This window comes from Antrostomus carolinensis, unplaced genomic scaffold, assembly GCF_000700745.2.
Source record: "Antrostomus carolinensis isolate BGI_N321 unplaced genomic scaffold, ASM70074v2 scaffold26570, whole genome shotgun sequence".
Lineage (NCBI taxonomy): Eukaryota > Metazoa > Chordata > Aves > Caprimulgiformes > Caprimulgidae > Antrostomus > Antrostomus carolinensis.
Genome location: NW_010289480.1, coordinates 1 through 14,640, shown reverse-complemented (window position 1 = coordinate 14,640; position 14,640 = coordinate 1). Strand labels below are relative to the sequence as shown.

Here is a 14,640-nt window from a genome sequence, read left to right as displayed (position 1 = left end):
TGTTCTTTTCTGTTCTTTTAATCTTTTTACCATGTTTTCTTCTCTGTGAAAGCTGGTTTCTCCATCATTGCTTGCTTAAAATGGTCATGTTAATGATATCCCCCTATAAGCTAAAATTAAAGATTTGAAATAAGCTGTATGAGCTGACAAGTATGTAGTTGCTGAAACCCATATTTGATGTGCTAGGCAGTACAAGATTTGACTGAAGAATGCTTAGGATCTGCACGCTCACTGAAATAAATAAAGCAGAGCTGAATGGGTACTGCTGCAGCCTGTTTATGGCCATTAGTAGTTTTGATACAAAGGAGCAGCAAGGACTTACTCTGCACTTTGGATGTTACTGAAAGAGTAAGATCATGTTTCACTGCATGTACTTTACTATGGATTTCAGTGTTAATTTACCTCTCTGTAGACAACCACACAAACAAGAAAGTGCCAGCTCTCTACTGAAATTTCAAAATTGTCTGGCCCTAATCCTTCTCAATGAAATTTCAGTAGAGAGCTGGCACTTTCTTGTTTGTGTGATTGTGTAACAGGGTTTGTGTTCCTTTTGCAGTGGAGCCCAAGGAGAGTACACAGGCTTGGCTGCAATCAAAGCTTATTTAAATGCAAAAGGAGAACGTCATAGAACTGTAAGTGTCAGCACGTTTGTGGGGAAGAGCTTTGGGTGGGAAGTGGAGAAAGGAGAATTGATTCAGCAGCTAGGACTTGCCTACACAGAAACTAGGTTGTGTATCCTCATCTGTGACAAGCTTTCAGTATTTCCCGATTCCTTCATGGGTACTATCTTAGAAGTCTTTCTTTACAGACAGTGGAACAAGGAAAGTGCAGTCCCTGAAAGGGTGATTGTGCTGGGTCAGGCTGGGATGGAGTTAATTAACTTTCTCCATAGCAGCCCATATAGCGCTGTGCTTTGGATTTGTGGCTAAGGCAGTGTTGATAACACAGGGTTGTTTTGGCTATTGCTGAACAGTGCTTGCACAATGTCAAGGCTTTCTCTCTTTCCCACTCTGCCCTGCCCACCCCCGACCCAGAAGTAACCTGGAGGTGGGTAAGAGGTTGGGAGAGTCACAGCCAGGACAGCTGACTCCAACTGATCAAAGCTCAGGGAAAGGAGAACAAAGTGGGGAAGGTCATGGTTATGGCATTTTTCTTCCCAAGCAGCCATTACATGTACTGAGGCCCTGCTTTCCAGGAAGTGGCTGGACATCTGCCTGACCATGAGAAGTAATCAATGAATTCCTCTTCTTGGTTTGCTTGCACGTGCAGCTTTTGTTTTCCCTATTAAACTGTCATTCTCTCAATCTGTAAGTCTTCTCACCTTGCTTCTATTTTCTCCTTGTCCCATGGGAGATGGGAGTGAGTGAGCAGCTGTGTGGGTGTTGGCCATTGGTCAGGTCAACCCATGACAGCCCTTTTCAGCACCCAGTGTGTGGCTTGAGGTAATGACAGTTTTGATCTGAGCATCTTAATTTGTTAATTGGTAGGCTCCTGTGTGGGTCTTGCTTGCTTTACTGTGTATTAGAGTCTAGGGCTTTTTAATCCTGCTTTTGGCTCTTGCTGTTTGCTCTGCTGCTTATCAATATATTTCACTGTGCTTGGAAACATTTTGATAAAAGCGAAGGCCGTATACCTGCACTGGCATGCAGCCCTGGCTGTGATGCTATTGCTGTGCTGCATGAGCTACCTTGCGGAGAGAACAAGGGATTAAACCTCCCTCTTCTCCTCTGCAGTATATGTGTCCAACTGTGTTGCATGAACTCCTGAGTTTTTTGTACATCTGTATGTAAGATGTTTGATCCTATTATCTAACATTGGCTTGTTGTTGGGTGTGTGGAACCTGGTTTGGTCCTGGTGTAAGAGTAAACAACTTGTTTAGTTGACAGAGGAAAGGTGCCCTGAGGCAGTTGATCCCTGCGTGACAGGGTGTGTAGGCAGATTTGGGCAGGTGCCTAGGACTGTTATCACCTCCTGTAGCCTGGGATTGTACACCTGAGCAGGCATGCAGTCCCATTGAATTGCCACACCACTTGATGGAAGGGTGCCTTGCCTACCCCAATGAGACCCAGCAGCTCCTAGGGCAGTTCTGGGGCTTGGCCTGTGCCTGTTTGGCCTCTGTCTAGCACCATCTTAGCAGCTGGGGTAAATGGGCCTCTACCTCTCAGGACACAGTGGTTGAGACAGGAGTTCAAACCTGAACTACAGCGATTGCCCCAGTAGTAAAAAGGAAGCACTGGCAATGGAGGTTAGTGGGACTGTATCATCAATTAGTAAGGAGGATGAGGACCAGTCTGATCAGGAAGCCAGTCCTTTGGCAAGGAATTTTAAGGAGGGAGTGATAGAAGTTATACAAGACGCAGAAACTACCCCATCCCTACTCCTGAGCAAGCTCCAAGATATGTGGAAAAAATTAAGGCTGCCAGCCAGGCAAGCTTGTTGCTGCCTGGTTATTCAAATGCTGGAATGCTGGAGGTCATAGTCAGGAACTGAGAGTAGGGAAGCCCAGCAGCTGGGATCCCTTTCTAGGGACCAGGGAATCAACAAAGAAATGAAAAGAGAGTTGACAGTCTGCAGCCTATGGAGGAGGTTCCTGTTGAGTGTGAGGTGTCCTCTCAAGCATGATATAGTCAATTACGGAGACAATTGAACCCCTGCTGAGGAAGGTGTTCAGAATCTAAGAGAATTAGCAGTGATGGAGGTGGTCTGCAGTGACCTGGGCAACAAACAGGTCTCCACAGATCTGCATGACATCCAGTACAGGGGGGTTGGACTAGATGACCTTTAAAGGTCCCTTCCAACCCAAAGCATTCTATGATTCTATGTCATAGAAATATGACTGTGGAAAATGTGGAAAATGCATCAGTGTTATATGCCAACTCGCTGGTGATGGTGGACTGGCCACATCTTGAGATAACAGCTGTGGAGAGACTGTCCTGACAGTTCCTGAGTGTTTCAAAGAGGATCCTTCCACTGCTCATCCTCACAGGTAGTTGTCAGGGGTGCCTTGTGGAGTCAGCCTTTCCCTGCCAGCGGGAAAGACACATCACATGGCACCCTCTGGTTCTTCCTGTGTGGCTGGGGTAGAAGAGGGTTAGTGCACTTGCCTGGAAGCTAGAAGCCCAAGTACCTGAACTGTAGGGGAAGATAGCCTCTAAGAAGGCACCAACCAAGAAGGCTGCCACACCAGTTGCTGCAAAGACAGTAGAAAGCAACCAGCAGTCCCCCAGACACAGAATAAGGGCTGCAAATGAGAGTTCTTGTAAACCTGAGAGGTGATACAAGTGTAGTTAACCCCAGAGAGGAATCAGTTCTTACTAGTACACTATGTTTAATAGAATTTTGAATTCTAATTTTCTTTTAAAGAGAGTTGTTTATTGCATTTAATGGCAGGTAGTTGTTGCTGAAAAACTGGAAAATAATATTTTACCTTAGGTGCTTTCTGAACAATCTGTGTTGCCTGTAAGAAAGGCTGTATTTATTGTAGGTTTTAGGTATCAGTTTGATAGGAAGTGAAATAGGTTGAAATACAAATGTGAGAAGTTGGTGGTAGGAGGTTTCATTTTGGACAGCTGATTGCATGTTTGTTATGCAAGAACAGCTAGATTAGCCCAGACCAAAAGTCTGTCAGTCCCAGGATCCAGTCTTACAGTGGTCAGTAGCAGACTGATAGACTGCTCTTACAATGAAGAGTACAAGGACAAAGCAAGTATACAATGATACATACCCAGCACACGGCCCCAGCTTCTACATATCTGTGGTTTGGGAACTTCCCAATCCAAAGGAATCCAAAGGCACTGCTTATGCATTTTTCTACAATTAAATGTGATCACTTGACCTCTTAGGAGGAAACTTCTGATATCTACAGTACAACACAGCTATTTCATTCAAATATTTGTGTTATAATTATACCAAAATGTGGGCTCCACAATTTGTGATTAAATTTGTATGCCTCTCCACTGCTACAACTAAAATCAAATCAAAACAAAACAAAGTCCAAATAATACCTTACTGCACATCTAAAGGTCAGTGCCCTTAGCAGCCAATCAAGAAGGCATGGAAATACAGGAATGGCTGCCAAATAGTTGAATGAAAACTTTGGATTTAGATGTGTTTGACTGAAATCAAAACTCAGTTTGGAACAAAACGTAAATGTTCAGCTTCATGTACAAAAGTTGGAGCCCTCACATCTTAAAAGAGAACTAAGCCCATATATACTGAACCATTTATGGATCTTGATTAAGCTTTAAGCATATAGCTGAAGAAACATTTTAAATTGCTGTGTGATACTTTGACATGCACAAAGCATAGAGCAAGTGACATACGACCAGTTGTAGGGTGCACTTGCAAGGAGCAGTGACTCCTGTGTTCTGTGGCTTCATCACCCATTATCATATAATCATATTTCTTCATAAGAAATGCTTCCTCTTATTTTTTTGAACTTGACATCTTACAATTTCATCTAATACCCTCTCACTCTTGGAAGATGATGAACTTTTCTTCCCTGTTCACAGTTGGCGTATCATGTGTTAATTCTGAGATTTTTATTATATCCTTATCCATCCTCATTTCTTGTCTTCCTAGTTGTATTCCAGTTATTTATCCATCCTTCTCAAAAAAGCCATCTCATAGCTTTAGTTTACACTCAGAGCTTCTGTGTTCCTTTTTCTTTGTTCACTATTTCCTTCTTAGTTTTTAATGCAATTGCTTTTTTCCCCCCAACACTGCAAGATCTTTTGAGTGCCGATAGGTTCACAACTACAATCCCAGTTATGTATTGTTAAGATTTATTTTCTTGTGTAATATTCTAGATCTGTCTGGTCCAGTACTGTGGGTTCTTTTCTGACCTATACAATCAGTTCTTTTAGTGACCTGAGTGATTTTGTATTATCATGGTATTTGGCATTTCACTATATGTCTCCATGGTAAACCAATTATGAGTAAGTTGAAATGCTAGGGAGCCAGCACAGATATTTATAATATTCTGTTAGGGTGACCTTTCTCCACAGTGAAAACTGACTAATTATATTTTTCTTTCCTGTGTTTTCGTGAAATATTTATCCATGTGAACCTTCCTACTTACCCCACTGGAAATTAGTTTACAAACATTTTTGAGAACCACATCAAAAACTTCTTGGAAATCTGAGATCTGTTAGATCTTCCTCTTTCACATACTCATAGAGTTGTCTTTAAATGGTAGGAAAAATTTCCTTAGTGCAGTAATATCCATGTTCTCTGAACCTGATTTATACTAGGCTTTGGACTTATTTGCCTTCTCAAAATGGAAGGGTCATTGTCATGACTTCTTGGGAACTATAACCTCTGTGTGAGAAAGCTACCTGAAATTGAATAGTGAGTGTTGTCTTGTCCTGTCTTTGTTCCTTTGTTGCATCCAGATCACCTCAAACTTCTCAGAAATCAGCCACTCTTTACAACTGCAAGCTTTGTTTTGTGAGTAGTTGTACTCAGTAGGAAGTGAAATTAGGTTGAAATTTTATTCCTTGGACAATTATCTTCTGTGGACATTATCCACATATGCTTTGCTGTTTCTCCTATTTGTGCAAGATCCTTGGGCCTCTGTGAGTATCTGTGTTCCTTCTCTGCTCAGAAATGCCCAGAGGTTGACTGCACAGAAGAGAGAGCCTGTGGGCTGCTTGCTATTACTCACTCTTAACAGATTTCAAATGTTATAGTAAAATCAAGATAGTCTTAGAAAAAAAAGTGTGTGTGGGGGGGAAGAAAATAAGAAAACGCACAAAATATCAACCTTCAACTGAAGTGACCTTTTCTCCTGGGCTGGAGAAGGTAAGTAAATGAGCAGATCAAATGTCTCGCAGTTGGCCTCATTTGGATTTGGTGCCCTCTCATGGAAAATGAGTATTAAGATTAACTGACAGCTTACACCTGTGTGCTTTGTTGCCTGATCAGTAACTTTTGTACCCAGCAGTTGCAGATGCAACCCGGCAAGACTGGGTGGCAGTCTAGGCTCACTTTACATTTCTGCTGTGCAGCTAAAATGACTACAGGTTTGCCACAGCACTACCCATCACTGGGGCTGGGATCCTTTTGTTTCCTTTCAGCACAGCTGCACAGTAAAACATTGACAGTTCACTGCAAGAAGAGCAAATATCCAGGTGCTGAGACAGAGGGGTCACATCCTTGGAATAGCTTTTAAAGTAATTAACAGTTGTCTCAGCATCTCTGTGGAACATGAAGTAGAGACCATTGTGCAGTTTCTCATGAAAATTCCCTTCTGTCAGTTATTTGATGCAGCTAAGTTTGAGTAACTACTTAAAACTTCGTTAAATTAATTCTTCTGAGAAAATAATAGACAAATGTTTCAATAACTTCATTGAACAGAAGCAAAGGATTTTTTTTAAAGAAAGCATATTTATTGCTTTTAGAAGGGGTGGAGTTCTAGCAAATGTCTGGAAGTACCCTGAGCTCGATTTTGCTAACTATCACTAACAGGAACCTACATTTATTTAAGTAGAAGTACTTATCTCTTTTTTTAAAAAAAAGAACAACTGTATAGAGCATGTAAGTAGTTGATTGAAACTTCTTAGGTATAACCAAAATATTTTATGTCTAAATTTTTGGTTTGAATTAAATACAGAAGAAATTGCTTTGGAAGTCAGCTGAAGATGTAGTGAAAAGTTGGAATTAGTTTTTCCTTTCAAGTTGTTGTGCATATGGAGACTGATTACTGTAAAAAAAAAAATTAGTCTTTTAAAAAAAGGGAGGTGAGATGAAAGGATTTAAAATTTGAGTATCTGAGATAATATTCTGGAACTGTAGTCCTAAATATGATTTAAGTGGCACATGGAACTTTATTTTCCTAATGAGTATTTAGATGCTGATAAGTGAATGGATTTTCTTCAAAGAAAATTGAATCATAGAATCATTTGGTTGGAAAAGACCTTTGAGATCATCAAGTCCAACTGTACACATCACTAAACCTTATCTCTGAGCACTGCATCTACCCATCTTTAAATACCTCCAGGGCTGGTGACTCAACCACCTCCCTAGGCAGCCCATTCCAGTGCCTGATAACTCTTTCAGTGAAGAAATTTTTCCTGACATCCAATCTATATCTCCCTTGATGTAACTTGAGGCCATTTCCTCTTGTTCTGTCACTAGTTACCTAAGAGAAAAGACACACACCTGCCTCACTACAATGTCCTTTCAGGTAGTTGTAGACAGTGATAAGGTCTCCCCTCAGTCTCCTTTTCCCTAGGCTAAACAACCCCAGTTCCCTCAGTTGCTTCTCATAAGGCTTGTTCTCCAGACCCTTCACCAGCTTTGTTGCCCATTTTTGCACATGCTCCAGCACCTCCATGTCCTTCTTGTAATGAGGGACCCAAAACTGAACACAGTATTCCAGGTGTGGCCTCACCAATGCTGAGTAGAGGGGAAGGATGACTTCCCTGGTCCTACTGGCCACGCTGTTTCTGATACAAGCCAGGAGGCCATTGGCCTTCTTGTCCCCCTGGGCACACTGCTGGCTCATGGTCAGCTGCCTGTTGGCCGGCACTCCCAGGCCCTTTTCTGCTGGGCAGCTCTCCAGCCACTCCTCCCCAAGCCTGTAGTGTTGCATGGGGTTGTTGTGACCAAAGTGTAGGACCCAGCACTTGGCCTTGTTGAACCTCATAAAGTTTGTTGCAGCCCATTGATCTAACCTGTCCAGGTCCCTCTGTTGAGTTGTGTCCTTACAGTGGCAGTTTGCCAGTAAACGTTCCCTCAGGATCCCTTTTGAAAACTTTGATAATGAGTTGTAGCTCAGCATAGACCAAAATGCGAGATTTTTTTAACTAGTTATACTTTAGGCCCTGGTTCTTTTTCCCTTCTAAGGTTTGCCTTATTCCTAAATCTGCTCATGGTACAAATCCAGCAAGTGCACAAATGGCGGGGATGAAGATTCAGCCAATTGAAGTGGATAAAAATGGCAGCATTGATATCTCCCATTTAAAAGCAATGGTGAGTATTTAATTATCTTTAATTTTCAAGGCAGGAACACTCCTTCTCCTGTACAGGTAAGAGTGTTGGCAGCTGAATCAGATTTTTCTTTGACAGAAAATAGGGCAATAATAGTGCTTGAAAAGGGTAAGTAATTCTTCCCTTTTTTCGTTCGCTCAGACACTAGCCATGCAACACTTGTGAGATTTCCTTTAATTTTAGGATCTTTGGTGCAGGAGTGGCTCAGAGAGTCTTTCTAGACAGTAGACACTCTTACAGCAGACCTTTTTGGTCTACATCTAGTATTTGAAATGAATGAAGCATGTTCATGGGTATGAAGCATTTGAAACTTCACTTTAGCCTTCGCTTAGCAAGCTCAAGCCCACTTCTGCTGGGGAAGGTGTTGCTAGGCAACTTTTTTCACTTTTTTGAGTAGATTGGCTGCAGGTGAATCTGGGGAATCCAAAGGGATTAGCAGCACACATTTCCAAAAATTCATAATTAAGCAGGCTTTTATGGTAGTCATAGAACTGTATTGTTGAAAGTAGGGGGATGGTCATTAGATCACATGACCTTGAAGGCCAGATGTTTCACTTGGCTTGTCTTAAGGTCTCAAAAGTTACTATTAAACATACATCTTTTAATACCGTGCCTTCTTCCCTGATTTAGAGTTCTGATTTATTGAGAAAAAATTCATTTTCCATAGGTATTGCTAAAGGAAAGAGACCAGTGTCTTTTGCTGACTGTAAATGACAGAATACTTGCTGATAGACTTGCTTTTCATGTGTAAAACACTTGACCTTTTTACATTATAAAAATCTTCTGTTTAGGAGCCTCAGTGGCCTTTTTTTTCTCTCTCCTTCCCTGCCACCAGGTGGACAAGCACAAAGAGAATTTGGCAGCCATCATGATCACATACCCTTCCACCAATGGTGTGTTTGAAGAGGAGATCGGAGATGTGTGTGACCTGATTCACAAACATGGAGGCCAGGTTTACTTAGATGGAGCAAATATGAATGCCCAGGTACAAAATCTCCTAGGCATTTTTATTACAACTGGGAGTGTATGTTTCCGTGGAATAAAAATACCACAGCAGTACCCAGTTCAGACCATAACACACCTTCCTCACAAGATAGCACAGTGTGTAGGGGAGGAGGTGAGATTTCCAAGAACAGTAGTAAAAATTAGATGGTGAAAATAATTATCTTTTATCTGATTTTGCCCTGAAATGTGTTGTAAGATGTATGAGTCTGCCTAGTCTTTGTCAAAGACATTCTTTACAAACATGAACAAGACTTCCTAAAGCAAAAATTTGTTTGTATCAATTCTTGTTTGTGATGCATCATGTTAAAGAAAAACAGAAAAACACATAACATCTTTTTCAACCTATTTTTCTTGAATGAAGTAATAGATCTTAAAATGGCATTTAAAGAATATTTTGAGATAGAATATTCCCTTCACAGGTGGGTCTGTGTCGTCCTGGAGATTATGGGTCTGATGTCTCTCACTTAAACCTTCACAAAACCTTTTGCATTCCCCATGGAGGAGGAGGACCTGGAATGGGACCAATTGGAGTGTGGGTATCTCTTTATTAGCCTTTTATTTAAAAAAAAAAAAAAAATCCTGTAGTGAATCTTGGTTGGCAGTTCACTTAAGTACAGAGCCATGAATGGGAGAAGTGTACTTTTGTTTGTAAACTTTTGTCCTTCTCCAGGATAGTCATGTGCTGATCTCATGAATGGCAAAGTTCACTTGTATTCCCAAACTCTGACTTTCATGTTGGCCCTTTAGTGTGTATAGTGGACTTTCCTTAGCAGTCTGTTTTCTGAGTAAATGCAGAAAGGATCTGTGGACTTTGAGGGCTGATGTTGTATGTAATCCAGAATGGTACATGAACTATGTGAATGTATCCTATAGGGCAGTCATATTCCTTTAAAAGAATATGATCTTTCTCTTTTAAAAAAAAATATCATTTTGATTTGGATGGCTGCATGAATATCTTGTGATAGGTTGAAAACTGACTGCCATCCTCCATTGTCACCAGTTATGTCAGTAAACTTTCTGTGGCAGAAGACATATACCAAACTTCTGTGAGGACTGTGTTTGGAAGGAAGGTGAAGAGAAGCTACTGCTGAAACTGTCCAGAAACGGTAACACAGGAACCCACATTTAAGTTCTAAAATCAGTGTTTTTCTTTTAGGAAGAAACATTTGGCTCCCTACTTGCCTACCCACCCTGTCATCAAAATACAGCCGGACAAGGATGCGTGTCCTTTGGGTACTGTCAGTGCTGCACCTTGGGGTTCCAGTGCTATATTGCCAATTTCCTGGGTGTATATCAAGGTGTGTAGGCTTTCATAAGCAATATGAGCTGAGAGCCTGTTCCTGTTACAGCAAGTCTGAGGAACCACATGAACAGGTTTAAGAGCAACTTGTTGTAAGATGTTGACACAGGCTGAAGTGCATATGACTACAGCATAGTGAAAGGTTGTTTGCATCCTTTGAACCTCCTTGTTTTCCAGTAGGACAATGGAACAGTCGATTGCCATCTGTTACAATAAGAAAGGATGGGAGGACAACTGATGTATCTATGCAACCTGTTTAATTCTCCTGTCTCTTGTCTGTAATAATTCTTGAGATATGTAGACACAAGGCAGAAAGCTGCAATCAGACTTGCCCTTCCACAGGCTGTGACATCAAAGTTTCCATGTTTAAAAGCTGCTTGGTAATTACTGTTCTTCCAAGAATATTTTTGGTTCTATGATGCAGTATTGTTATACTTTACCTGTATGTAATATTTAACTTTCCAAAACCTGTTTAATAAGAACTTGAATTCCAGGGATTTTACTGAATTTGAAAACTTAGTTTTGGCTTTGGTTGTATGACAACTTTATTATGATCTATGTAATTTTTTAATGCCTTGCAATTTAGTGATAACCCTGCAAATATTTGGTTACATATATGGAAGTATTCAGCCAACACGTAAGAGAGTAGATTCAAATTCTCTTCTAGAATAGAGTGGGCTGTGACTCTGAGCAACATTTAAAGCTTTCAGTGAGAGAAAGAGTTGAAATAGTGAACATAAGGGCAGTGCCATTCAAAATACTCTGTAGCTTGTTTGATACTCAACTTCTACTCCTGGGGATACTAGCTCTTCTTGAATTCAAAAAGAGTAATATGCAGTGCTTTTCTATGAGCACAGTGTGAAAAATTGTAATAGCAGTATGACTACCTTAGAACTAGCCAGATGTATTAAGGTGCTATTGCCTATTTTGCTTGCCAGGAAAAGAACACACCTAGCTTGCTTGGGAGTGTTTTTAGATCTGTTTCTTCACGTTATTCCTCTTTCAGACAATGGGAGCAAAGGGTCTCAAACATGCTTCTGAGATTGCTATACTAAATGCAAACTACATGGCAAAGAGGCTAGAGAAGCACTACAAAATCCTTTTCAGAGGAGCAAGAGGCAAGTATTGGACAATTTGTTTGTTTTCTTATACAAAACTGACTTTTTTTTCCCCTAGTGTAGAAGTTGGCTTGGTTCTTTTTTAATGCTACATGACAGCTGCAACTCAAACTTCTCTTGATGTTGTTCACAAGGAGAGAAATAACCTGCCACACTGCTTCTGTGGAGGTATTGCAATGAAACCAAGATATTTGGAAATAGAAGAAAAAGCACCTTTTTGTAATTAGATTAAATTATGACAAAAATGGAGTAAACCTTGGCATCAGATTTTTCTCCTTGAAGTCTAGTAGATTAATGAACAGTAGAAAAAGAAGCAACAAAGTTGAGACTTCCAGATCTCCCATAACCAATGGCACAACAACTTAAGAACTGGAACCAAATTTTGGACCTGTACTTAGCCTTGCACACTTTCTCAGGGGAAAAAAAAAAAACCAACAAAACAAACCAAAACTGAATCCAAAACCAAATTTCTCTCATTTCTGCTCCTTATTCTTCTTTGTGAGATTGGGGAGAATCCCCTTGGCAATGCAAAATACTTTAGCTACATTCTAGTTTCCTGCTACAGCTCTCCAGTCTTGCAGCAGGACAGAAGTAATGAATAAGAGGTGAAAGAATTACCTGTTATAGTAGAGTAACTTATCAGAGAATGCTATTTCACTTGTTTAAGCTGAATGGCACCAAAGAACTTTTGAGTACCATATGTATGCTCTTCAGAATATATGTCTTAAATTTAATGGAGTGCACCTTGGCTAAACCTGCAGCTTACATTTTAAGATAATACATTATTTCCTCACAGAAGTGAATGGAAGTTCTAAATTTTGAAGGATTCAGCAAGGAAATGGAACAAGGTTCTCCAGGACGATGGATACAAATTTAAATAACTTATATCTTTAGCCTCTCTATAACACCAGATTTGAGCTTTTCTCTGGTATAACATGAAACAGATTATCTTGTACATGACTAATGCAAGATAGCCTAAGACCCAAGGGGTGTTAGGCCACTGACAAATCCATTTATTTTTCGGAGTATTTGTAAATTATAGGACCTACTCTGACCACCCTTTCCTAGTTCTGATCTTACAAAGGAGGCCTCTTCTTAATGTGATGTGGGACTCAGAGGGTCAGTCTCCAAATACTGAGTTGTATCTCTTACTTGATAATTTCTTACGTTTGAATTTTTGCCCAAGTGGATATTTTTTAATTTGTCTTTTTGCCATGTTCTCCACAAAACTAATCAGAATAGACTGTCTGGTAGATTGCATTAGTCTCCTAGTAAGTAAACATAGTGTACACTTTTTTGTTTACAGGTTATGTAGCCCATGAATTCATTTTGGATACGAGACCTTTCAAAAAAACAGCAAACATTGAAGCTGTAGATCTTGCTAAGAGACTTCAGGATTACGGTAAATCAAATGTCTTTTTTAAAAAATAGCAGCCTAAGTGAGAATGTCCTAAATCTCTTCTAAAAGGAACCAGCAACGTTCTGGTCCTGTGCTTATTGATGGTGAACCTGTCACGATCATTTCAGGTCTCTCCATGTTCATTAAGGGCTTAAAGAGACATTTGCATCAATTAACTTGCAGTAGCTACTTAAAAGCCTGCTGCTATCTCCCCATTTCTGTAAACTGCCCCTTCAAATTTGGGATGACGTGAGTCTTAACCATTGGAGCAAGTGGGTTGGAGCCAAGAGCCTAGTAAGATTCCAACCAAGGAGGGAAAAAAAAGGAAAAGAAAAAGAAAGAAAAACTTTTGAAGTAGGATAACAGGATATAAACACTTCCATCCCGATACAGCTTAGGCAGTTTTGTACACATGCTCTGAAGAATCTGATTGCGGCTACTCTTTGGCTGCCAGACAAGATAACCCATTGAACTACTGGATCCTGTGCAACTGTGCTTCTAACAAATATGCATAAAAGCTGTTAAAAACATAACCAGTAATACCTCATCAGTGAAATAAGCCAAAGCCCAGTTGTGATAACAAAATCCCAGCCGTTTCTGCTTGTAAGTGGGCTGCTGTGGCCTTAAATAGCATGCACCACTTTAGTAGGCTTTTCAGTAGGTATTGGCAGTGAGTTTCATAAATAAGTTTAATAAAGTTTCATCCTCTGCAGCTGAAAGAGAATTGTCACAAGGCTGTAATTAGCAGTAGTGTAGGAAGGGAATAATGAGAGACCACCTTTTATTTTTACCTTGTTTACCAATGCAGAAATCTGCACCTGTCTCACTTTGCCCTTTAGCCTGTCATAAGAAGGTACAGTGATGAAACACTTCTGAAGTGAGAAGCAGAAAGAGAAATAGCCCACGTAAGATGCAATATACTTTGGGCTGAAAAGTAACAAAGCTGAAAGAAAAAGTTTTAAGAGCGTTCAGTTAAATCAGTGTGTAACTCTATCGTAAATAATACAATGGCATTACCCTTCAGTGCTAAATACTGATACCTGAGAAGTCTGTCTTACCTCTACAGTACACTGCCAACATTACCAATGAGTTAAATCCTGTAAAGATTATAGAAGGGGTTGAATTTGTGAATCAGTTGCTAGCTAATGCATGTATTAACTCATAACCTATTGTCAGTGACTGATTTCTTCTTTATCAGGTTTTCATGCTCCAACCATGTCCTGGCCAGTGGCAGGGACGCTTATGATTGAACCAACAGAGTCTGAAGACAAGGCAGAGCTAGACAGATTTTGTGATGCGATGATCAGTATTCGGCAGGAAATTGCTGAAATAGAGGAAGGCAGGATGGACCCCCAAATTAACCCTTTAAAGGTAAGATGGCATGTAGAGCAAGTTACCAGCATCAGCTTAACCCTTGAGACTTACTTGAGACTATGTGAGCCCACTTCCTGGTTTTCAGTACTATCAAAAATAACTGTGTGCAACAGTGCACACATGAACTTCCTGAAATTTGACTTTTTAAGAAACCTTGAGCTTTTTCAAAATTCGAATTTTGACTTTTTCAAGTCAGAAGTCTGGCCTTTGCTGACACAGCAGAAAAAGTTATTTATGCAAGCACATGATCTGTAATTTTCAAGGCTATTTCAGAGTAATGAAGGAGAGGTACTTATTCATCTGGTTTAAGAAGGGAAGTGGAATGACCTTAAATCTAACAGTAAAATAAATATTGAATGAATTACTTCAGCAGCTGCAGCACAAAACTGCTATAGGTTCAAGTTCTGTTCAACTTATGCTGATAAAACAAGGGCAAGTGTAGGGTGTTACAT

The 14,640-nt window shown here is 40.3% G+C and overlaps 1 protein-coding gene across 1 annotated transcript in view; it reads left to right on the top strand.

Moving 5' to 3' along the window:
- The window catches only part of GLDC (glycine decarboxylase), a gene marked incomplete at its 3' end in the record, with an annotated part of 33,055 nt that extends 18,870 nt beyond the window's left edge, over positions 1 to 14,185 (top strand). The window contains exons 14-21 of the mRNA XM_010170637.2: positions 557 to 632; positions 7,849 to 7,974; positions 8,828 to 8,977; positions 9,417 to 9,529; positions 10,154 to 10,295; positions 11,304 to 11,415; positions 12,722 to 12,817; positions 14,013 to 14,185. Of these exons, the coding sequence (XP_010168939.2) occupies positions 557 to 632; positions 7,849 to 7,974; positions 8,828 to 8,977; positions 9,417 to 9,529; positions 10,154 to 10,295; positions 11,304 to 11,415; positions 12,722 to 12,817; positions 14,013 to 14,185 (988 nt within the window). The remainder of the gene's footprint in view (positions 1 to 556; positions 633 to 7,848; positions 7,975 to 8,827; positions 8,978 to 9,416; positions 9,530 to 10,153; positions 10,296 to 11,303; positions 11,416 to 12,721; positions 12,818 to 14,012) is intronic.
- Positions 14,186 to 14,640: the final 455 nt, after the last annotated feature.